The sequence below is a fragment of the Coffea arabica genome, chromosome 10e (genome assembly GCF_036785885.1).
Source record: "Coffea arabica cultivar ET-39 chromosome 10e, Coffea Arabica ET-39 HiFi, whole genome shotgun sequence".
Taxonomy (NCBI): domain Eukaryota; kingdom Viridiplantae; phylum Streptophyta; class Magnoliopsida; order Gentianales; family Rubiaceae; genus Coffea; species Coffea arabica.
Window position 1 is genome coordinate 43,170,501 of NC_092328.1, and position 23,041 is coordinate 43,193,541.

General features: G+C 37.3%; 3 protein-coding genes across 11 annotated transcripts; all 3 read left to right on the forward strand.

Moving 5' to 3' along the window:
- The first annotated feature begins 427 nt into the window (after positions 1-427).
- Positions 428-3,787, forward strand: LOC113712927 (linalool synthase TPS3, chloroplastic-like). Its single transcript, XM_027236565.2, has 7 exons — positions 428-729; positions 826-1,093; positions 1,206-1,587; positions 1,690-1,908; positions 2,085-2,223; positions 2,318-2,572; positions 3,446-3,787. Exons 1-7 carry the CDS (start codon positions 499-501, stop codon positions 3,743-3,745), a joined length of 1,794 nt encoding a protein of 597 aa, XP_027092366.1. The 5' UTR covers positions 428-498; the 3' UTR covers positions 3,746-3,787.
- A 4,804-nt stretch (positions 3,788-8,591) lies between these two features.
- On the forward strand, positions 8,592-12,479 carry LOC140014946 (replication protein A 70 kDa DNA-binding subunit B-like). Of its 9 annotated transcripts, none has more exons than XM_072066654.1 (13): positions 8,592-8,935; positions 9,098-9,242; positions 9,411-9,571; positions 10,022-10,105; positions 10,190-10,350; positions 10,438-10,708; positions 10,799-10,895; positions 10,989-11,113; positions 11,232-11,310; positions 11,401-11,536; positions 11,624-11,784; positions 11,867-11,990; positions 12,092-12,479. In XM_072066654.1, the coding sequence occupies exons 1-13, from the start codon at positions 8,836-8,838 to the stop codon at positions 12,137-12,139; spliced, it is 1,692 nt and encodes a 563-aa protein (XP_071922755.1). In that variant the 5' UTR covers positions 8,592-8,835; the 3' UTR covers positions 12,140-12,479. The 9 variants fall into 9 exon arrangements, with proteins under 9 accessions (XP_071922755.1, XP_071922751.1, XP_071922752.1 ...); XM_072066650.1 differs by having other exon boundaries at positions 8,593-8,935; positions 12,102-12,479; XM_072066651.1 differs by having other exon boundaries at positions 8,594-8,935; positions 10,022-10,081; positions 12,102-12,479.
- A 1,826-nt stretch (positions 12,480-14,305) lies between these two features.
- On the forward strand, positions 14,306-19,713 carry LOC140015251 (uncharacterized). The gene is made up of 5 exons (XM_072067175.1): positions 14,306-14,840; positions 15,013-15,129; positions 15,240-16,154; positions 16,264-18,889; positions 19,002-19,713. Exons 1-5 carry the CDS (start codon positions 14,306-14,308, stop codon positions 19,711-19,713), a joined length of 4,905 nt encoding a protein of 1,634 aa, XP_071923276.1.
- Positions 19,714-23,041: the final 3,328 nt, after the last annotated feature.

The following is a 23,041-nucleotide window of genomic DNA, read 5'->3' on the forward strand; positions in this document are numbered from 1 at the left end:
TAGGAGGATTATACGACAGATGGTACTGTTTTAATATTCAAGAACTATTTCGATTACCAATTATCTACTCAATAAAAAAACAAGAAGAAAAATGGAACAAAATAGGAAGATGCTGAGCCTGTAACTACAAGTACAGAAACCCACATTTTTTTAAACCAAAAAATTGTCTTCCTCAAAGGGTTAATTAGGAAAAGACACAGTTTCAAGTTTGTTTGTGACGGCTAATTGATAAAAAGATCTATCAACCACAAGAAAAAAAAAATCAAAAAGCAAGTGGATGACGATGTGACTGGAATGTGCTCAAATTGTGAAAAGTGTGGAATGAATGCAAACTGTATACTAAGCACTTGTGGTGCATGCGGGCCAGAGTTCATCTTATAAATGCTTCCTTCTACTGCAAGCGTTGCAATTCTCAGCGGCTATCAGCTAAAAATCCCATAAAAAGTTTCTTCAGCTAAGAAAAAAGACCAAAGAATTTCCAAGAACTTAGCAACTATAATGATGATCTCATCACTAAATCCCTTATTCACTACCCACAGAAGTGGTGTTATAGCCCAACAATTTTTTGCATCTTCAGCTGCAGCCTCAATTAACAGTGTCTCATCTCTTAAAATCGCAGCATGCAGCAAAACAAAGCTTGTTGATCAGTCACCATTAAGACAATCAGGAAACCACCAGCTTCTGAGTTGGGATTTCAATCATTTGCAGTCACTAAGGAATGACTATGCTGTAAGTAATAATCATTTCCAACTTCTTTAATAATTTTAAGTTGTAATTCGTTGTTTTCTTTGCTTAATGATGATGAAATGCATTTGCATAATGCAGGAGGAAAAGTACGTAAGTCGGTGTGAAGTGCTTAAGGAGCAAGTGAAGATGATGCTAGATCAAGAAATGGAGGTGGTAAATCAGTTAGAGTTAATTGACGACTTACAACGGCTTGGATTATCTTACCATTTTGGAGACGAAATCACCTCAGTTTTAAGTGGAATTTACAACCGGAAGTCGATGAATAAAATGCGGAACCAATGGGGATTATATGCAACATGTCTTGAGTTCAGACTCCTTAGGCAGCATGGTTTTGATGTCTCTCAAGGTTCGGATATACCTCCCATGCAACTTTCATTCTTTCAACCAACCTAATTAGGAGTATTTCTTGGGAAAATTTTGAAGCTGTAACGTGTGCGTTATGTTTCCAATGGTTGCAGAGATTTTTGATTGTTTCAAGGATGAAAAAGGGGATTTTAGGCCTAGTCTTTGCGAGGATTCGAAGGGAATGCTGTACTTGTATGAAGCTTCATACCTCGAATCAGAAAATGAAGAGAGCAATCTGGAAATGGCAGGAAAGTTTGCTGCAAAAACTCTTAAGAAGAATTTAGATGAAAAGAGAGTTGATCAAGACCTTGTAGCATTAGTTCAACATGCCCTGGAGCTTCCACTCCATTGGAGGATGATGCGTTTGGAGGCAAGGTGGTTCATAGACATATACGAGGAAAGATCAAACAGGAATCCTATTCTGCTTGAGCTTGCAAAACTAGATTTTAATATTGTCCAAGCAGCACATCAGAATGATCTCACATCTACATTAAGGCAAGAGTTTAATCATAAGCATGTAGGACAAAAGTTTCCATTGCATATGCTAGAATTTTAGGTATATTTTAGCGTATGATGAAGCCTCTTGATTTTGGCCAGATGGTGGAGAAGTACATGTCTAGCAGAAAAATTGACATTTGCCAGGGACATGATGGTAGAAAATTTCTTCTGGACTGTCGGAATAATTTCAGACCCTCAACATGGAAATGGTAGAAGACTATTGACAAAAGTTGTTGCTTTGATAACTGCTATAGATGATATATATGATTGTTATGGTACTTTGGATGAACTGGAAATCTTCACTACTGCTGTTGAAAGGTCAGAATTTTATCTAAGCCACTTGGTTTCCTTCTGTCCAAATCACTTCATTCATTTTTTTTTTTTTTGTCTAACTAGCTTCCTGTTTTCATATACAATATAATAATTGCATCATAAATTTCATGATGAATTGTTTTGAGATATCAAGTGTAAAAATTTTGCTTTTGATTTGTCAGATGGGATGTCAACTCAATTGATCAACTTCCAGATTGCATGAAAATATGTTTTCTTGCACTCTACAACTTTGTCAATGAAATGGCCTATGATGCTCTAAAAGAACAAGGAGTCAACATCATCCCATACCTAAGAAAATCAGTTAAGTTTCTTTTAAATTGAAATTTTTTTTTTTTTGGTGAATTAATGCTTTCTCCTGCTAATTTTCTGACTCCAACATCATTTGATATTTTAGTGGGCCGATTTATGCAAAGCATACTTGCAAGAGGCAAAATGGTTTTTCAGTGGAGAAGTACCAACCCTACAGCAATACCTCAATAATGCCTGGATTTCAATATCAGCTCCAGCATTTCTAGTCCATGCTTATTTTTGTGTTGATTATCCCATCAACAAGGATCACCTGCAATACTTGGATAACTACCACAAGATTATTCGTTGTTCAGCAATGATTTTACGGCTCACAAATGATTTAGGAACATCTCCAGAATCGGTATGTGCGAAGGCCAGAGTTTTAGTTTGTTTCATAAATTTGAAATCCTATTAAAATTATCATTATCTCTACTTTCATTCAAATCGAATATGCCTTAAACTTGATTGACCACAGGATTTACCAACGAGTTAAAAACTTTGTTAGTTGAAAGTTTAGAAGAAAGCTAGAATTATGCTGGTGTACCATTATAACTAGTTAAAGTTTTAAAAAAGAAAGTTGGGTGAGGCTAATCCGTATGCTTATAAAGTATTTAAAGAAAAGAAAGAGATTTCAATCAAAAGCCTCTACTCAAAGAAACTGAGTATTGTCTTCCTATGCATAGAGTGGGAGGAAGAGGTTTGGTGTAAATAGACCGTGTCATTTAATGTATTGTCTAATTTACCCTTAATTTTAAAGTCAATTACATCATTTGAGCTGTTGACTTCTTTATAGCCATTTCAAATTTGTTGAATTAACTATCACTTTCTTAATAAAAACTACCATTTCTTTAAAGAATAGTTTTTTTTATACATTATCAGTGTATGCACAAATAGGTGTAGATGCATGCCACGTAGTCCAATTTTAAGTTTAAAATTCACTTTTTGCATAAGTGGCATGTATCTACACCTGTTGGTATAACAAATCTACTATGCTGACAGCGGATAAAAATAGAATTCTTCTTTAAAATACTAAAATGTTGTTAAACTATTTTAAATCACTAATATTCAACTAAAAAATAACTCTAATCTTATTTAATATTTTTTTTTAGTTACACACACATTGGATGTGGCTCAACCACCAGTTACTATCATTGAAACTCAATAATACATGTACCTTATTTAATTTTTTTTTTTTTTGGTGAAAAGTAACTTATTTAATAACTCTCTATTTCAGGAGGTGTTGAATGTCGGTGATGTACCAAAATCGATACGATGCTATATGAAGGAGACAGGTGCATGTGAAGAAAAGGCACGTGAACACCTAAGGTTTCTGATTATTGAGGCATGGAAGCAAATGGAAGAAGCTCAAACTTTAGACTCTCCCTTTTCGTCTACATTTAATGGAATTGCAGTTAATCTTGCAAGGATGGGACTATGCATGTACCAGCATGGAGATGGCCATGGCCATCAAAATTCTGAGCCTAGGGATCGTATATTCGCACTGCTCTTTGAGCCCATATGTTGTCTTGCTTAGGCCTAATTTTGGGTTCGCAGTTAAATAACAATTTTCAGGAAATTGAATAGCTTTTAAATATATGAAGAAACTAAGTTCCTGTTTGGATAGCAAGTCTTGGAGTTTTTATAGAAAAATATATTGTAGTGACGTTAATGATATGATGTATATGAAATAAAAATGTATGTAAAAAATATATCGAGAGAATAAGATTTCCTGTACGTGCCCCCCAGGGTTAGCTCAGAAGGTATCTATAATCTCCTCTTTAGGAGCAGGTCTCAGGTTTGACTCTCGGGAGCTACCGTGCTGTGATTCTTGGGGCGGGCTCTTACAGTTTGGAAGAAGTAGCCTGGCCCGCTCAGGTGATTCTGGCCAAGTCAGGATGAAAAAAAAAAAAAAAGATTTGCTGTACGAACAATAGGTGGCAACTTTTGTATTGAACGAAAATTGGCTGGCTTTAAGCCTTTACCCGACCAGGCTTTTATAGCCCTTCAAGAATCGAATACATGACATGCTTATTTAATGCACTGAAAACTATATTCAAACGAAATAATATGTCCTCAAATCAATGAAGAGTAGAACTACTTTTCCTCTTCATGCTAGGTGCCTTATCTGTTCATTAATCTTGAATCCCATCTTGACACTGTTTATTGGTCATGAAAACATATTTTCTTGCACTCTACAACTTTGTTAATGAAATGGCGTATGATGCTCTAAAAGAAAAAGGAGTCAACTTCATCCGATACCTAAGAAAATCAGTTACATTTTTTAAATTGAAATTTTTTTTGGAGAATTAATGCTTTGTCCTGCTAAACAATGATCCTTGGAATACTTGGATAACTATCACAAGATTATTCGTTGTTCAGCAATTATTTTACGGCTAGCAAATGATTTAGGAACATCTTCAGAATCGTATTTGCACAAGCTAGAGCTTTAACTTAATTTGATTCATAAATTTCAAATCTGACAGATGTCGAACCAGTGCAATAATAAATACCTGCTCGAGAAAAATATAAATTATCTGTGTATGGTAGTGAGCAGGGTCGAATCCACAGGGACTGGAAAAAATTCGATTCTTTTCAAGTTCGAGACACGGGGGATTTTTATCAGAATGAAACTAGAAATAATAAAACAATTTACCCAAAAATAAATGATTAATTAATTAATACGAATGTAAATAGAAATTAAATAAATAATAAATAAATTCTAGCCAAGGATATAACTACGCAGACACGGTCCATTCATCTGATCATTGATTCAAAGAAGGTTCACTTAATTTTATTAACAGGTTAGTTATAATCACCAATAAACTTTGACGACCAGCTTTTCCTTAATTTATTGATAACCAAGGTACGACCTTGATTACTCCTAACCAGGAAATACTCCTAGGTACGACCGTAGGAATTAATTTCCTAATTGCCTTAAAAACTAGAAAAGCCTAATCCAAATTAATAACACGCTACGAGGGTTATTTAAATCAGATTGCACGTTCCCCTAGTATGTGAAAATACTAGTTGTCACTAATATTAACCAATTAAACAATTACGGATTTAATTGATTAATTTAACAGGAGATTAATAAGTCAAATTGCACATCGGACCCTTGATATCCAATTAACAAAATAATCTCATGAAAATTAAAATAGAAAACATGCAAATATTAACAAATTAAGGAACACTTAAAATTAATTAGATCTCACAGACATTTGGGACTGCGTCTTCGCGTTGATCCTTGACTAGATGAGAAAATTAGCCACGCCTCACAAGAAAATTCCCACACAATTTAATTGAATTCAAAGACATAAATAACTCTTGAAGAAAACCTGCACACCACGAACAAGAGAAGGAACAAGTTCCTTTCTAAAAACTAAAACTCCTATCTTTTCCTCCGTAGAGAGAAAACTAGTCTAATGTTCTCTGCAAAACATAAAACAAGCCAAATGAAAACTTCACTCTCCGTCCACAAAAGAAACCATTCTTTTTTTCTATCTAATCAATCCCACCGAAAACAAAAGCCAACTTTTGTTTGTCGGATATCCTTTCACCAAAATGCACACGATTACAAGAAAGCAATTATCCTACTACTATAAGAAACCAAACAAAAGGCACACTATCTTCAGACAATACTAATTCTTCGCGGTCCCCACCAAATTGAGATGTTGGCCAGCCAAATGCAATTCAATTATTCTTCATCATAAAAAGGAATGGACGTTGGTTTACACCATGCATGTGGGCCAATTGTGTAGAGCTTCACAATAATCTTCTCAAGAAGGTTTCTGCTCCACTTTCTGAAATTGGGTTCAAATACCAAATATAAGTATATGTCACAATTAAAGCAATATTTGGCAAGGTTAAAGAGGAAAATTAATAATAAAATTACTAACAATTGACACCCTATCAAAATCCTATTAAAATTATCTCTACTTTCATTCCAAATTGAATATGCCTTAAAATTTATTGACCATAGGCTCTACCAAAGAGTTAAAAAAAAAAAACCAATTGTTACATGTAATTTTAGAAGAAAGCTAGAATTACACTAGTGTACCATTTTGAATAGTTTAAGTTTTAAAATAGAAAGCGGATTGAGGCTAATTTTTTGCTTATAAAGTTTTTGAATACAAGGAAGAGGTTTGCTTATAAAGTATTTTTGCTTCTAGTCAAAGAAACTAAGTATTATCTAATCTTACTGTGTATAAAGTGAGAGTAAGAGGTTTGATATGAACAAATTGTGTTATTTAATGTATTATTTAATCTATCCTTAATTCCAAAGACTATTAAATCATTTGGACTACCCATTTTAATTTCCCTATAATCACTTCAAGTTCCTTAGCAAAACACTACCACTCCTCTAAAAATACTAAAATATAGTTGAACTATTTTAAACTATTATCTTCTAACAAAAGAATGATTTTAATCTTATTTAAATTTTTTTCTTAGTTGAACCCAAATTGAATGTGGCTCAACCACTAGTTATTATTACAGAAACTCAGTGTTGAAAAGTGCAGATGAACCAAAATCGATACAGTGCTAGCTATATGGAGGAGACAGGTCCATGTGAAGAAAAGGCACGTGAACATGTCTAAACGGACATGATGATTACTCACCATATCAATCATCACTTTCAGCCTGGTGATCTTCAATCTACTTCCACCGACAAGAAGTTTATTCACCCTCATTAATCATCACCTTAGTGAAGCACTCAAGCATGAGCCTAATTTAGCTGGGACTCGAATTGTGGAATGGAGAGACAGAGAGAGACAGAGAGAGAGAGAGAGAGAGAGGGGTGGCGTAGCCACATACAGGAAGCAAAGAGAAAGGCAAAAAAAAAAAAAAAAAAAAGAAAAGGAAAAATGTTGAGGGGAAAAAAAGGACGAGGGATAGGAGATGGGGAGGTCAGTTGGGTGGTGGCCTACTGGGGAAATAAGAAAGGTTTATTTATAATTTCATTAATAACAAAATATAAATCAAATATATATGAATATTCGATTAGACTCGTGAGCACTCAAGACTAGTATTTTTGAGCTAAAGGATGACTCGACTTTGTTAATTGAGTGATTTAAACCTTGACTTGAATTATATAAAATTAAGTTGAATTGAGTTAAGTCGAGTTTTTTTTTTTTTTTTTTTTGAGTCGAATACGGACTTACTCATCTCAGTTCACTTGCATGCACAAGCCCGCCCATTGGTTTACAAACGAAAATGAAAAGGTTTCAGTTATTCTTCTATACATGCCACAAAAGAACATATGAGCTTTTGGGTTGAACATTTAAGACCGTAGCGTTGGATTCAATTATTGTTGCCTGCAAATAGGAATTATAGGATGATGCTTTGCATGAAATTTCTTTATGTATTGTTTGGTTGTACCCTAGCCTAAAATCCATTTTGACCAAACTAGAATTTTGATAAGTGGGAACAATTTTGATTAAATTATAATTCTATTAAAAAGGGAACAATCTGCGGGTCTTGAAAGATGAATTTTGTGAAAGTAATACTTTGGCCCTTTGTTTTTGAAATAATTGTACTGGCGTTGTAATTAACGTTATTTTTCTTTAATATTTTTGGTTAGTGCCTAAAATTTGTTTTTTTGGTTAACCCAATTTCACAAATTTTGGAGACAAGAGAGGGCCATACGTATGATAAGTGGACGGACCATTTATTTGAAGGACCTTTTTAACTTAAAATTAAGACCTAATTACCTACAACGTGCACTTGAATTCAGGTGAATTTGGATTTCAAATCCGGTTATTTAGATAACTTAAGAAAATTTTGAAATTCTACCTTCTCAACTACTTGTCTCTCTAAAATAAATTCTCTCTTTCTTCTCTATAAAATCTCCTTCCAACACTTCTTCCCATGGAAGAAGGACCAAATTCATTTGGACTTTATCCATGGAAGAAGCCCTCTCTCTAGTTTATTTTGGTTTGTTTGAATAAAGTTTCTCTTAGGGTTTCCTATTAAGAGTTTCATTTCCCTTAGAATATCCTAGGGAGTGTTTCTTCTCTTTTAGTTCAGTTTAGTTTAGTGTGAGTTTTATTCTCTTCTAGATTTCTCGGTGAGAATTTTGCTACTTTTTGAGTTATTTTTCTATGGGATCTGAGATTTTGCGAATCTTATTTTGCAATTATGGATTTTCTTTTGGCTTTGAAACAATTTTTTTTTATCAAATTTTACTGGTAAAAAACATGTATAGATTTATTGGACTGCTGCGATTTATATGGCTTGAAGATATTTTGGAGTTTACAGTATTAATTTTAGAATTCTTATTTTTTCTTAAATGTATTGTATCTCATGATTTTTAGATGTCTATATATCTGTGGTATGTTGAGAAGAACTTGAATTTGAAAGCTATCAAAATCTTTATCAACATATAAGACTAACAGCCGAAGGATGGTTACTGTTCATAAGCTTTTCGTCGTCCTCACGTGCCGAAGGAAGGTCCTCACGTGGTTCTTTTTTTTTTTCTTTATCTTCCCTTTCCGTCTCGTCTCATCTCATTAATGCACCCACCTGCTTTTCCGTCTCCTCTGGTTCTTTTTCTTAATATCTTCCCTTTCACCTCTTTTCATATCTTCCCTTTCACCTCTTTTCATCTCATCTCATCGATGCACTCGCATGCTTTTCCATTTTTTTATTAGACGATGGATTTTATCCTTTGGATTTATGGCCTCCGTCTTTTACCTGAGATTTCTTCTCTTCTACCCAGCAATTGGAGGTATCTCATTAATGCACTGCTCTGGTTCTTTCTTAATATCTTCCCTTTCACCTCTTTTCATCTCACCTCATCGATACACCCGCATGCTTTTCCATTTTTTCCTTCTCCGTCTGCTGTGGTTATGAATGAGTGTGTTGAGAATCTTTTTCTTATTAATTGGAGTAAGGCGTATTACACGATGGATTTTATGTCCTTTTCCTGGGATTTCTTCTCTTCTGCCCAGCAATTGGAGGTATCTCATTAATGCACCCTCGTTTTTCCCACGTGCTTTACCTGAGATTTTTTCTTTTCTACCCAGCAATTGGAGGTACGATTCCTTTTTCTCCTTCCTATCTCAGTTTTTTGGCTCTTCCCTTTCACCTCTTTTCATCTCACCTCATCGATACACCCGCATGCTTTTCCATTTTTTCCTTCTCCGTCTGCTGTGGTTATGAATGAGTGTGTTGAGAATCTTTTTCTTATTAATTGGAGTAAGGCGTATTACACGATGGATTTTATCCTTTGGATTTATGGCCTCCGTCCTTTACCTGGGATTTCTTCTCTTCTGCCCAGCAATTGGAGGTATCTCATTAATGCACCCTCGTTTTTCCCACGTGCTTTACCTGAGATTTTTTCTTTTCTACCCAGCAATTGGAGGTACGATTCCTTTTTCTCCTTCCTATCTCAGTTTTTTGGCTCTTCCTTTTAATGATTATGATATTTTTCTAGGGTTCCTCTCCCAACTTTTTGCGTTCTTCAACCTTACTTTTTTGTAGGAAATTTCTTCTGTGCTTTTTTCCTTTTTTTGTTGTATTTTCGCTTGCATGCTAAGTTTTACAGGTGTTTTTTTTTAATTTTATTTTCTAGGCTTCCTCTTCTAGCTGTTTGCGTTCCTGCAAAGGTTGATCTTTTGTCGGAATTTTCTTCTGTGCCTTTTCCATTTTTCCCCTCTTTGCCTATTTTACGATTGTTGTTCTTGTCTTTTAATTTTTTTGCGTTATTTTGTTATTTTGTAATTTTTTTGCGTAAAGGTACTGTTTTTTCCCGCTTATTTTTTTTGGTCATCGTCTTTTCGTACGGTCTTATCTGTGCCTTTTTGTTTTGCAGGAATGGCAACTGCTGCTGCTTCCACTGTTAGTTTTGTACCCGAGCTTGGTGCCATTCCATGTGAGCCTTTTGACGCATCTTCAGGTTTTTATGTTTTATAGGTTCTGTCTTAGTTGCCTTTGGGTATGCTTGTCCTATATATTTATCTTATTGCTGCTATTGCTTCAGCCGTTGCTGCTGCGCCTAAGCTTCTTCGCATATCAAATGTCTCTGAATCTACACGTGGTTGGATGACCTTGGTTCATGTTGTTGAGGCTGATCGTGTCAAGGTTGCTAGCCATGGATCGATTTCGAAGTCGTTCCGTTTATTTCGGTTTGGCGATTCGCAGGTGCCTTTGATTTGTTTCTTGATGCATGCTTATTTGATGCTGTCATTTTTGTGCTTGCTTCGCTGTCTAATATAATTTTCCAATTAGGGTATTAAAGTGTCTGCCATTGTTTATGATGACAACGTTCCTTGTGTGGATGGGCTTCTTCTTCCATTTAGGAAGTATTATATATCGAATGCTGAGATCCGCCGGCTTGCCGAGCTCCCCCCAGATTGTTTTTATCCCTTTTACTGGGTGATTAATTCTGATACTTCTATTAGAGAGGCTACTGATGTTGGGCTTCCTGTTCTGCCTTTTTATTTTGGCCTGCGCTCTTACGATTCTTTGCACTTTGTTGCTGACACTAATAACCTCATAAGTAGGTTCTCTCTTCCCTTTTCTTGCTTTTTTTTTATTCGTTGTTTGTTTTCGCTTCATTCACTCTGTTTTTTGTCTTGCATGAACCTAGATATCATGGGGGTGGTGGTTAATTCTTTGCCTGCACGGGACGTTTATGTGGAAGGAATCCTTCGCCGTGAGAGAGATATTATTATAGTTGACCAGGGGTAATCATGTTACTCTGTCTACATTTTTTTTTTCCTTGCTCTTTGTTTTGTTGCTCTTATGATCTTCTTCTTTTATTTGTGTCGCTGATGTAGGAAGCGTCCCATCATCTTGACCCTATTTGGTGACTATGAATCTATTGAGGGGCGAGCTATCGAAAATTTAATGCATGCTATGCCTATTATCATTGCTATCAGGGTTAGGGTGACTACAAAAAAATGTATGCTTTTCCCTTTCTTTGTTGGTTTTCTTTTTATCTTTTTTGGTCTCTTTTATGCGGATCTACTGTTCTTTACTGTTGGGTGTTTGCTGGTTTGGTTTGTCTCTTTTTTCCTTAGGTTTGTCTTTGTCGATTCATCCCTCATCTATTGTTCTTGTTTGTCCTGATGTTTTGGAGGCAAAGTTGCTTGATGCTTGGTAAGTGTTGCTTCTTTTGTTTGTTTCTCTGGTGTATAGGATGGGTCTTTTCCTAAGCTGTGTACCCTCTTGTTTTGTTTTTGCATTTAGGTGTACTGATAACATTTCTGAGTTGGTTCGTTTGGTTTTTGACGAGCGCGCTTACTTGGACCCTACTGTCTTGCTCCCCCCTGTTCGTGATCTCACTGTTACTACCATTGCCGATGTTCTGTCCTGTGACCCCTTCGTTAGTGCTTTTATTGTTTCTTGTTGCTTTGGTGTCTTTTCTTTATCCTGTTGTTCCCTTCCTTCATTTTCAGTCGTTGGATGTCAGGATTGGGGAAATGCGTGGATTAAGGGCCATGTTGAGGTTGCTTGGCCTTGTGCTCGCTCTTGGCATATGGCATGTCCCCATTGTTATGAACTCTATGATTATGCTACAACCCTTGGAACTCTATGTCTTTCTTGTGGCCTGGGAATATATGCTTTCCCTAGGTGCGTTCTGTTTTTTCATTAGTTATCACAGGATTTCTGTCTTCCTTGTTTTGGTTTTTCATGGTGCTGTTTTTAAGAGCAGAGCATGGATTAGGCTTACTGTTCATGATGATACTGGGTATGTGAATGTTATTGCGCTGGGCGCTGAAGCTGAGAGGCTAATTGGTGTTAGTGCCGTTTACATGTATGCGTCTACTGATGATGAGGTAGTGTGCTGCTCTTTTCTTGTGTATGCATACTTTAATTTGATGGTCGCTCCTTTATGTTGCTTGTCGTTCATTTCCATTGTTATTGATGAGGTTTTCAGTTTCTTACAGAATTTTGCGTTGTACTGCCGTGTGTCTCGGCAAATTAAACGCTCAAAGCTCTTGCTCTACATTAAGCGTTCTACTGATGTGATCAGAACAGAGACCACAACTAGATACACTGTTGTTGCCTGCTACCCAGCTTAGTCGAGCTATTTTTTGTCTCTCGAGCGTCTATAAACTCATATTTTGTAATAGCTCTTAGGTTTTATGTACTATTCAATTAGTTATGCTTGCCTCTTGTAATTAACTACCTATGTGGCCAACAGGAAATTGTTCTTCCTACAGGAAATTGCCTCTGATCTTGTTCTTAGCCAGGAAATGTTGTTCTATTTTTTGTATCTGTCTTTTCCTCTATATGTATGGCTATTGAAAGTTTCTGTTTGTTTATATTCGATTGGGCCGCGTGTATTAACCATTCCCTCTTTTTATTTTTTATGAACATGGGAAGCCTTGCTCTTGTTCTTGGCCTTACGAAGTGTTATATTTGTAAATGCATTTTTCCCCCTTGGATGCTAGGCAACATTTTATATCAAGCTAATTGGTAATCAATGGTCTTTGTTTTGCCTTTAAAAAAAATAGTACTGCCCTTCAAGATAGCATATTATCCTCTGCGCATTAGTCTTGAATTTCGTGGCCCAAGATCGGTATTCAATGGTCTTTACTTTGGTCTTTAAAGAAAGTTTTCCTGCCCTTCAAAATACCATATTATCCTTTGCGCATTAAGCTTGAATTCTAATTGCCTATTTGCGTTGGAGGAAAAGAACTTTTCTGCGCCGATTTATCTTTTTTCCCAAAAAAAATTATCGCTTTGGGTAATTTCCCTTTGGACTACTTTGCAATTGTATCTGACCAGCTGTCTTTTCTCCAAACGTAGCTCTTAGGACCTTATTAGATTGATATCCCTCCATGCACTGTCCGTGCATTGCTCTTTCCATGCACCGCATTGCTCTTTTCATGCAACGTAGGTACGTGTGTAAGGAAAGAAAGATTTAACAGGTCTTCATTTTTTTTGATCTTTCCTGTGCGCTTCCCTTACTTTCGCTTTTGTTCGCGACTCTTGATTCTGGCGCCTTCTTGCTCTTTGGGCAGTGTGCTTTCCTTCAAAATGCAATAATGCCGTTGTTAACTGGGTTGTTTATTGGACGATTCATGCAATTTGCTACTTGGACGATTCATGCAGTGACCTAATTTTTTTTTTCCCCTCGAAAAAAAAAAAAGCTGTTGTCCCGAATTGATACACGACTATCCCTATAAGATCTCGTTTCTTTGTTAATATCATTTCTTTGTTGTGTTGACTTTGCTTTTGTATACTCTCCTGTTCTACCGGGCCAGCCTTTTTTCCCGCCACATTGCTGAGCTCTTGTGCCTTGTTATACCATTTTCACTGTATCCGCTGTCAATTCCTTTCTGTTTTCATGCAATATTGATAGCCGTGTAAGGTAAAAAAAAAAAAACTCAGCACTCAGCTGCCTTTTTAGCTTTGTCTCAGCTCACCTTTCTTTTTTTACCTTTATACAAAAAACTTTCGTTTTCTGTGCTCTGTTTCTTTTGCTGCCGGGTACCTGCAGCGTATATGACCGTTTAGTTTGTTCATGAGACTCGTTTGCCCTGTGGTTTTTTTCCCATTCCTACGTATGCAGAAGCTGTAGTTCGCTTCTGTTTTCGTGCAATATTGATAGCCGCCTACGAGAAAAAAAACTCTTCGATCTACTATTTGGTAAATTTTCTTCCAGCACGGCCTTTCTTTTTGACTTTATACAAAAGCTCTCGCTTGCTCTGCTCTGTTTCTTTCGATAACATGTTTCTCTAGGGTATATCACCGTTTACTTTGTTGCTGAGCCTTTGTCTATTCAGAATCCATTGTTCTTAATCCTGCTATTCTCTTTCCTCGGGTATACTGCTCTTATGCTTTGCTCTGTGTATTCATCCTTTTTCCTTTTTCCCCCGTTCTTTTACCATTGTTTTGACTTAGTGCTAGCGGTTGTGGTGATCCTTTTTCCTCACTTCTTTGCTCTTTTGCAGTGTAGCTTCTTTTGACTGCTTCCGGCTCTTGTCCTTACTTTCAGTTTGTGTCTTTATCTCAGGTATAGTGATTATTATGATCTTTATGATTGCGCAAACCGCCCTTATATGCTGATAATTCTATATTTGTTTATCTAAAACTTGTTCTGTGTTATTACATTATTATAAGCTAGATCTTGATTCCTAACTCCATGGACCGCAACTCTGTTCGCCGTATGCGTTATGCTAAGATGGACAAGGGGAAAAAGGATGCCTTGTTGCAGCGTAGGCGAGATGCCTACGCGGAAAAAAAATGTACTGGCCATTCTTCTGCTACTGACGCTCTCGGTGCATCTCAGTTAGAGCAATGTGTGCACTATAAAAAAGATCCTTTGTCTACTTCACAACAAGTGGATTCATTTGTTTCCGTCTCTGATTCTTTTGCTCAAGATATCCGACTACCTTCTCATACTACTCCTCCTACCGTTCGTCAAAAAAAGGTATATAAAAGTAGGCAAAGCAAACGCATGCCCGGTGCCTCAAAAGGTTTGCAGGAATCAGGTGCTTTCCCGTCTGCCGCAGGAACTCTCCCCCCTGATAACCATGTACTTGTCAACAGTGATGATGCGTTAGCTGACATGCTTGATGCTACCGCAAACAAACTGGCTTCTAAGCTTAACCCGCAATCATCGTCTGTTGAACCATCTCCTTCTATGATTCTTCAGGCTGTGTCTTCACTGTCACAAGGTATATTCCTTTGACAGTGTTCCTGTTTATTCACTATGTTTGCTTATTCTTTTTGCTTGGTTCTGTTGCTCTTTCGAGGTGCAATCCTCGTTACTTTTGGAGGCTGCTGCTCTTTTCAGCTCTTTTTCCTTACCCTTGTGACAATATCGCATTCATCATCCTTTTCTGCCAGCTCTTTCTGTTCCTCCTATAGAAGAAGGCACCTGTGTTATTGACTTAGGTAGAGCGGAATCATCTGGTGTTGCAAACAATGCACAAATCCTTGTTAGTACACATGCTCTTAAAGAAGGTTTGTGAACGTCCTTAATATTGCTCTGTCTGCTTATAGCGACTGTCTTTACTATCGAACCTCGTTCCTTACTCCTCTATTAAATAATCTTTGCTTAACCGTCACGCTAGGGAGAAAAAGAAAAACTAGGCGCACCGCGTACTCTCGCTTGGAAAAGATCCCTGAACATTCTATTGCTTTGCCAAATGCTCCAAACTGTCAACATTGTGGAGCAAAGAGATTTCACTTGGAACCTCCAAAATTCTGTTGCGCGGGTGGTGACGTTTCTGTTGTTGTGCCCGTCATGCCTTATAGTCTTTATCGTCTTTTTTCTGGTACAGATGAAGAGTGTGTTGAGTTTCGCAAACACATCCGTACTTATAACAATAATGTCGCCTTCACTACTTTTGGTGCAAAGTATGACCATGATCTTACAAAGAACACCAAAGGAGTTTATACCTTTCGCGTTCAAGGTCAGGTTTATCATTTGTTAGATAGCTTAATCTCCTCCGGCAAGCAACCTACAGGCATACAGTTATATTTTTTTGATGAGGAGGAAGAGCTATCTACGAGGCTTCGTAATTCCCCTAGGCTTCGTGAGAGTACTATGAAGCTCTTAATGCGTATTCTTGAGTCTAATCCTTACACTAGATTCTTTAAGAGCTTGCGGGATGTGGCAGATCTGGAAAATCACAAGATTGTTCTTAACTCCAATCCTAGCTTAGATCAAAGGGTCTATAATCTACCAACCTCATCCCAAGTTGCTGCAATCTGGACAGAATCTGAGGGCGAGTCGCTTGAAAAAGGTCCACAAATTCAGGTTTATTCACACTCAAACACCAGCCATCGAATACATCACTATTTTTCCTGCTATGATCCTTTGCAGTATCCTCTCCTATTTCCTCACGGTGAGTGTGGTTGGCGTCATGGGATACTAAGAAATTGTGACTCAAGTAAACGAAAACGTGATGCTTCTGATGATGCCAATGTAATTGATGCTTCTTCAATACGGACTGCCTCAGATTTGATTCGCATGGAACAGGAAGGTAGTTTTATCTAATCTGATATGCTTGCCCTGTGGTTTGTCCTTTTAGTGAATTCTTTATAAAGCTATAGATAATATATATATATGTTATATGTTCGTGTTTTGTGTAGCTTCTGAAAACGGCAGAAAAGAACGCCGCACTGTTTCTGCCCGAGAGTATTATTGTTACTTACTCCAGATGAGAGAAAACGATCGTTCCATGTTATTGCATGCAAGGAGGCTCTTACAACAGTTTGTTGTTGATGTCTATGTAAAAATTGAAACATCTAGGCTTGATTTCCATAGGAAAAAACAGAATGACGTTAGGACAGAAATTCTACAGGGTGTTATAGATAGTATATCTGTGGGTCAGCGGCAAGGAAGCCAGGTTGGTCGGAGAGTGTACCTTCCAGCTTCGTTTATTGGAGGTCCAAGGGACATGCGACGGCGTTACATAGACGCTATGGCTTTGGTTCAAAAGTATGGCAGACCAGATATTTTTATTACTATGACTTGTAATACTAACTGGAAGGAGATTCAGGAAAATCTAAAGTATGGAGAAGATGCACAGGATAGGCCTGATTTGGTGTCCAGAGTTTTTAGAGCAAAATTCGAAATGCTTAAATCTGAGATACTAAAGAAAAAGATCTTTGGAGAGGTCCAGGCTCTTGTTTATGTTATTGAGTTTCAGAAGAGAGGTCTACCTCATGCTCACTTGCTCCTGATTCTTAAGCATGAATATAAGCCGTTGAATCCTGAGGCTTACGATCAAATTGTTTCTGCTGAGATTCCGGATCCTGATAAGCAGAGATACCTGTATTCACTTGTCATCAAACACATGATGCATGGTCCTTGTGGACAATTGAACAAAGATAATGTTTGCATGAAAAATGGAACGTGCAGAAATCATTATCCCAAGGATTTCAGTGAATACACTATCCATACAGAAGATAGCTATCCGCATTATAGAAGGAGGAGAAATGGTCGAGTTGTAAGAGTACGGAATAAAACACTTGGCAACCGTTGGGTTGTTCCGTACAATCCTTACCTTCTTGCATTATTTGACTGCCATATGAATGTTGAGATTTGTTCAACGGTCAGGTTAGTCAAATATTTATACAAATACGTCTACAAGGGGCACGACCGTATTAGCTTTCATATAAATACTGGTTCTGCTGCTGAAAACATCGATGAAATCAATGACTTCCAATCCGGACGATGGGTCGCAGCTGCAGAGGCCTTTTGGCGCATATATAGGTTTTCTTTAAATGAAATGACTCCTTCTGTTTACGCTCTTCAGGTACATCTTCCAGGCCACCAGATGATTTCATTTCATAAACATTCTGACCTTGCTGATGTTGTGAACCGTGCTGATTTTAGCAAGACAATGCTTACACAATTTTTTCACATGAATAAGACCGATAAAATAGCTCAAAACCTCAATTGCCTTTACCGTGACTTTCCTGAGTTTTTTGTCTGGACTCCCAAAACAAGAAACTGGACTCCCAGGAAGCGGAGGTCGGTCATTGGCAGATTGGTAACTGTTAGCCCAACTGAGGGAGAACGTTATTATCTTCGATTACTTCTATCTCATGTTCATGCTCCAACGTCATTTGAGGATCTACTCACTGTCAATGGTAAGCTTGCTCTATCATATAGAGAGGCTGCCTTCGAAATGGGTTTGCTCCAATCTGATACGTACTTAGAGGATGCTCTTACGGATGCAGCAACATTTCAAATGCCATTCTCGCTCAGAACTCTGTTTGCAGTTCTCTTAGTCTATTGCTCCCCCAGCAATCCAAGGCTTCTTTGGGAAAGATTCGAGGGTGAGCTTTCCCAGGATTTAAAAAGGAACTCTCATTTGACTGATTGCGATTCTGATCAAATAAGAATGCGTACTCTCCAAGAGATAAACAGAATCTTAGAACAGATGGGAAGGAATGTGAGTGACTACCATCTTGTTCCTGAAGGATTTTCTCTTGTATGTGATGATCGGCTCACAAAGGAGATAGAGAGTGAGAGAAACATTCCATTCACGGAAGAAGACTTGCTCTTATCTTCGAAATTGAACGAAGCCCAGAAACATGCTTACGATGTTATTCTAACTGAGGTTTATTCTTCTGGGAGTAAGAGCTTTTTTGTTGATGGTCCTGGGGGGACTGGCAAAACGTTTTTATATCGTTCACTTCTTGCAACGCTTAGATCTCAGGGCTATATTGCGATAGCAGTTGCATCGTCCGGCGTTGCTGCTTCTATTCTTCCTGGAGGAAGGACTGCTCATTCAAGATTCAAGATTCCGTTGGATGTGTCAGCGAGCAGAACCTGCCAAATCAGCAAGCAGAGCTCTATAGCTAAGCTGATTTCGCTAGCCAAACTAATTCTCTGGGATGAGGCTTCGATGGCTAAAAAGGATACTGTGGAAGCATTTGATCTATTGCTGAAAGATGTGATGGATTCTGATATGCCTTTTGGTGGTAAAATAGTAGTTTTTGGTGGTGATTTTCGTCAGACTCTACCTGTTATACCAAATGCATCTAGGGACCAGCAGATCGAAGCTAGCTTTGTTAATTCTCTTTTATGGAATACTCTGACAAAGCTTTCTTTATCAGAAAATATGCGAGCCCTTTTAGACCTTCCATACTCAGATTTCCTTCTTAGAGTTGGTGAAGGCCGTGAACCTGAAGATCTTGAAGGGAAAATATCTTTATGTGAGCATTTATTAATTCGGTACAATAACAAGAATGAATCACTGAACAGGTTAGGAAAAAAAATTTATCCTTAAGGCATACTGCTCTTATAGGTGCATTTTGTGTATACATATATATATATACACACTCACACGCTTCTAATCATATTCTTACCTACTCAGGTTAGTGGATTTTGTATTCTCCGATCTCTGCCTTTATTCATTAGATCCATACAGCATGATCAACAGATGCGTTCTTACGCCAAAGAACTCCTGTGTCGATGATATTAATGAGATGATGATTGATCGATTCCCTGGACAGGCCTATGTTTATATGAGCACTGATAGAACTCTAAATGAAAGAGATCAAGGGGACTACCAAGACTTTCTGAATTCTTTAAATCCCAAAGGTTTGCCTCCCCATAAATTAGTCCTGAAAGAAAACTGTCCTATCATTCTTCTAAGGAACTTAAATCCTACAGAAGGATTATGTAATGGGACAAGGCTCATTTGCAGAAGCTTAAAACAGCATGTGCTCTGTGCTGAGATTGCAGTCGGTGAGCATCGAGGCAAACAAATTGTTTTGCCTAGAATTCCACTGCAAACATCTGATGCTGAGAAGATTGGAATTCCTTTTAAACGTATTCAGTTTCCAATAAAGCTTTGCTTTGCCATGACCATCAATAAGTCGCAAGGTCAAACATTGGATCGTGTAGGCATCTATCTCCGCGAGCCTGTTTTTTCGCATGGCCAACTATACGTTGCTTTATCTCGCGCTAAGATGGCAACTGCTGTTAAAGTTTTGATAATGCCACCAACTTTTCATGATACTGTCGTTGAGGTTAAAACCCGAAACGTTGTTTACCGGGAAATTCTAGAATTAGCTAAAAGATGACTACATGCATTGAGGTATTTGCACACTTGTAGCTTCACCTACAAAGATTCTTTATATTGCCTGCATTCCACTCACTGCGTTTATTATTTACTTTCTATTGTTATTTGTTTAGGCTTAACCTTTATATAGATTTGCTTCATCTTTAATGCAGTATGGGTGATGTTCTGTTTATTGATGATATAAAGCCTGGAATGAAATCATGGACAGCTATAGTAACGGTGCAAGAAAAAATGAATATTGGGTCTTCGTTCTCTACTCCAACCAAGTACCAAAAGTTCATACTTGCTGACTCAAAGGTAACCTTATTATACTAACGACAGCTGCTATAGAAATTTTCCAGTGTTTAATATATATTATATACTTTATGCTTTTTTTTCCTAACTCTTCCTTATTTACTTTCCTCTTTTTTTCTTGTTAAATCCTTCACACTGATCTCTCTTTTGCAGGGAGCTAGAGTTCAGGGGATACTTTTTAATTATGCCATAGAAAAGATGGGTCCAAAGCTGAGGCTATACAAAAAATATCGCATCTCTAATGCAGATGTTAGGCATACTGCTGAAAAGTTTCGAATTGATGATCTTAAACTTCAATGGGTTATAGGAACAGACACAGTTGTTGAAGAAATTGATGAAGATGATTCTGGTGTGTTGCCGTTTCGATTCACTTTTACAGAATATAAAGATCTTGGCCATTATGCAGACTCTACGAATGAAACTGTTGGTCAGTGCAATGCTCATTTTTCTTTATATTATATTTATGTAAAACTCGAAATACCTCAATGCAGATGTCATTGGCGGCGCTGTTTAACAAATTCTTTCCCTTAATGTAGATGTCATTGGCGTTGTTGTTAATGCATCCTCTATCATTCCAGTCCATAAGGATTCTGGTGACTCGTCGGTGCAGAGATTTGTGCTTGTCAATGAAGAGTTAAGCATTGGCTTCTTCAATGAATCTGTTTGTCATGAATTATATATCTGTTCCTGTTGCAGCATCAGCTTTTACTGCAGTAATAACTGTTATCTTTTTTACTCTCCTTATGCATAGAATGAATCCTGTTGTACTATCTCTCTGGAACGAATTCATCGAAAACGAAGGAAAGGCAATTCTTCAGCAGAAGGATAAGTTTCCTGTTGTCGTATGTCGCAGGGTTAAGGTCGTCACATATGATGGTTAGTGGCACTGTTGCTAAGTATGCTTATTAGCTTTTCTTTCGAACTTTGTAACTATGTTATTCTTTAACTTGATAATATCAACAAAATAGGGATCGCTTTGTCAACTAAAAAAGACACAGCCATTCTTGTTAATCCACCAGTGAGAGATGCCAACCAACTCAAACACTGGTAGCTTCACTATTAAACTTCTTTTTCTTACATCTTATAACTAATCACTGCTATATTGAACACCCGTATGCTCTTTTTTCTGAGTTTTTGTAGGGCTGTTAGGCATGAAAAATACTTAGCTGATCTTGTTCAGGATAAAATGACTTCGAATCGTAGCCCTCAGATGTTTTATCAGTCGCAGCAAAAAATTACTTCGCTTATTGATGTTGTTCCCACTCAAAAGGTTATATCTTTTTTTATAGCTCTCTTTTGTTCTGATTGTTTGGTGTATTATACAGATTATTTATTAACCATTCTCTTTCAAAAATTTGAATGTATTTTTTAAAAAAAATATCTCAGCTCTCGTGGGTAAAAGCAAAGTTATCCTTTCAACACATTTTCCAGAAGTACTATTACATGGCTTGTACCAAATGCCATCGCATGACATCGGCAAATTTTGCTACTACTTACACCTGCAACCACTGTGATGAAAAGCAGAAAGCTTCACCCAGGAAACTAATCTTACCTTTCAGCTATTTATTTTTTCAGAAATTCCTTAATCTCTATATGAATTACCATACTAACGATGCTTTTATTCTTATCTAATGTAGATGCCGCTTTGATGTCGATCTCACAGACGACACAGATACACTGACTGCGTCGATCTTTGGCGAGTTGGCTGAAAGTTTGCTCACATTCACTGCAATTGAAGCTATGGAGCATCAGAGGAAGGTCATACATATATGAAAAACTATCACGTACCTTTCGTTAGCTTGCATCGAGATGATAACAACCATACAATTTATCAGTTGAATGGTTCATGCACTGCTATAAGAAATCAAGATACTTTATTATTATTCTGTTTTCTTTTCCTATAGAATATAGAGTTGCCGCTGGAAAAGGTTCATGATAGTCTTCAGTCAAAGATGTTCATTGTCCAGTTAAAGCCAGTAAATAATAGAGATGGGTCATCTCACCAACGCTATACAATTGTCTACTGTTTCGAAAGTGATCGCAACGCATTGCCCCTCCAACAATCCGGAGAAGTGGGAGCCCTGCCTAATTCAACAGTGCAAGCTTTGACGCCAGGTCTATTCATTATTGTTACGGCTTGTCTCATACGAGATCTTTATTAAATACATTTACTGATGGTTTAGAGTTATTTGTCATTCAGATGAGCCTGGTTCTACATCAAAGGTCAGAGTTCGCCTTGATACAAAATTCTCTCAGGTTGAAGAACCACAAGTTGAAGAAACTCATGATAAGCCACGCGACGCAAAAAAAGCAAAACTTGTCTGATCATGCTATTTTACTCTTTCTTCTAAAACAATGCACCTAGCTGGTCATGTGCCTTTATGCATGCTTTTGTTCTGAGTAAACTATGTCTACTCTTTTGTTTTGGGACAGTGCATTCAGATGGCGAAATAGTAGCGTCTGTACTTTTGTTTATTGCAGAACATCGTCTTGCCAGAAATCTCTGAACCTTTATTTTCTTATTTATAGTCCCTTGGCTTTGTTTCCCTTAACTATTCTTTCTATTAAACCATATGCACTGTCTTCTGTATATAATGCCAAGTCCTCTCCGGCTCAGCAGAAGACTTCCATATAAAAAGAGGAAGGTGAGCCTTGAAACAGAGTCAGGCAGTGAATGCGATATTTACTAATAAGTCTGCAATCGTTCTTAATTGCTGCAAAGGAGGCCACATTTTAATCTTTGGGGATTTCTTACACATTTACACGCCTTCCAATTATTATTTTTTCTTGTCTCCCGTTGCAAATATGTAACAACTCAGCATGATACCATGATGGCTAACAGTTATTTCTCTACCTATATAATTTCAGCCCATTTATTATAGGCAGAGCAACTCTATTGCTTAATGTATATCTGTGTTTCGAAGAAGCCTGTATTTCACCTCTTTCATCTTTAATGTTCCCAGCGGCTCTCTTACCTTTGCATTTAATTGGGTTACCTAATATTTCACCGTCTTTTTATACGTGCTCTGGAACAA

Coding starts and splice junctions, on each gene's coding strand:
- LOC140014946 (XM_072066650.1), top strand. CDS start 8,836: ATGCTTTTCCATTTTTTTATTAGACGATGGATTTTATCCTTTGGATTT. Junction 10,709..10,798: donor TGACACTAATAACCTCATAA/GTAGGTTCTCTC, acceptor GCATGAACCTAG/ATATCATGGGGGTGGTGGTT. Junction 11,991..12,101: donor ATGCGTCTACTGATGATGAG/GTAGTGTGCTGC, acceptor AGTTTCTTACAG/AATTTTGCGTTGTACTGCCG.
- LOC113712927 (XM_027236565.2), top strand. CDS start 499: ATGATGATCTCATCACTAAATCCCTTATTCACTACCCACAGAAGTGGT. Junction 1,094..1,205: donor TGGTTTTGATGTCTCTCAAG/GTTCGGATATAC, acceptor CAATGGTTGCAG/AGATTTTTGATTGTTTCAAG. Junction 2,224..2,317: donor TCCCATACCTAAGAAAATCA/GTTAAGTTTCTT, acceptor TTGATATTTTAG/TGGGCCGATTTATGCAAAGC.
- LOC140015251 (XM_072067175.1), top strand. CDS start 14,306: ATGGACCGCAACTCTGTTCGCCGTATGCGTTATGCTAAGATGGACAAG. Junction 15,130..15,239: donor TACACATGCTCTTAAAGAAG/GTTTGTGAACGT, acceptor CCGTCACGCTAG/GGAGAAAAAGAAAAACTAGG. Junction 18,890..19,001: donor AAGAATGAATCACTGAACAG/GTTAGGAAAAAA, acceptor TTACCTACTCAG/GTTAGTGGATTTTGTATTCT.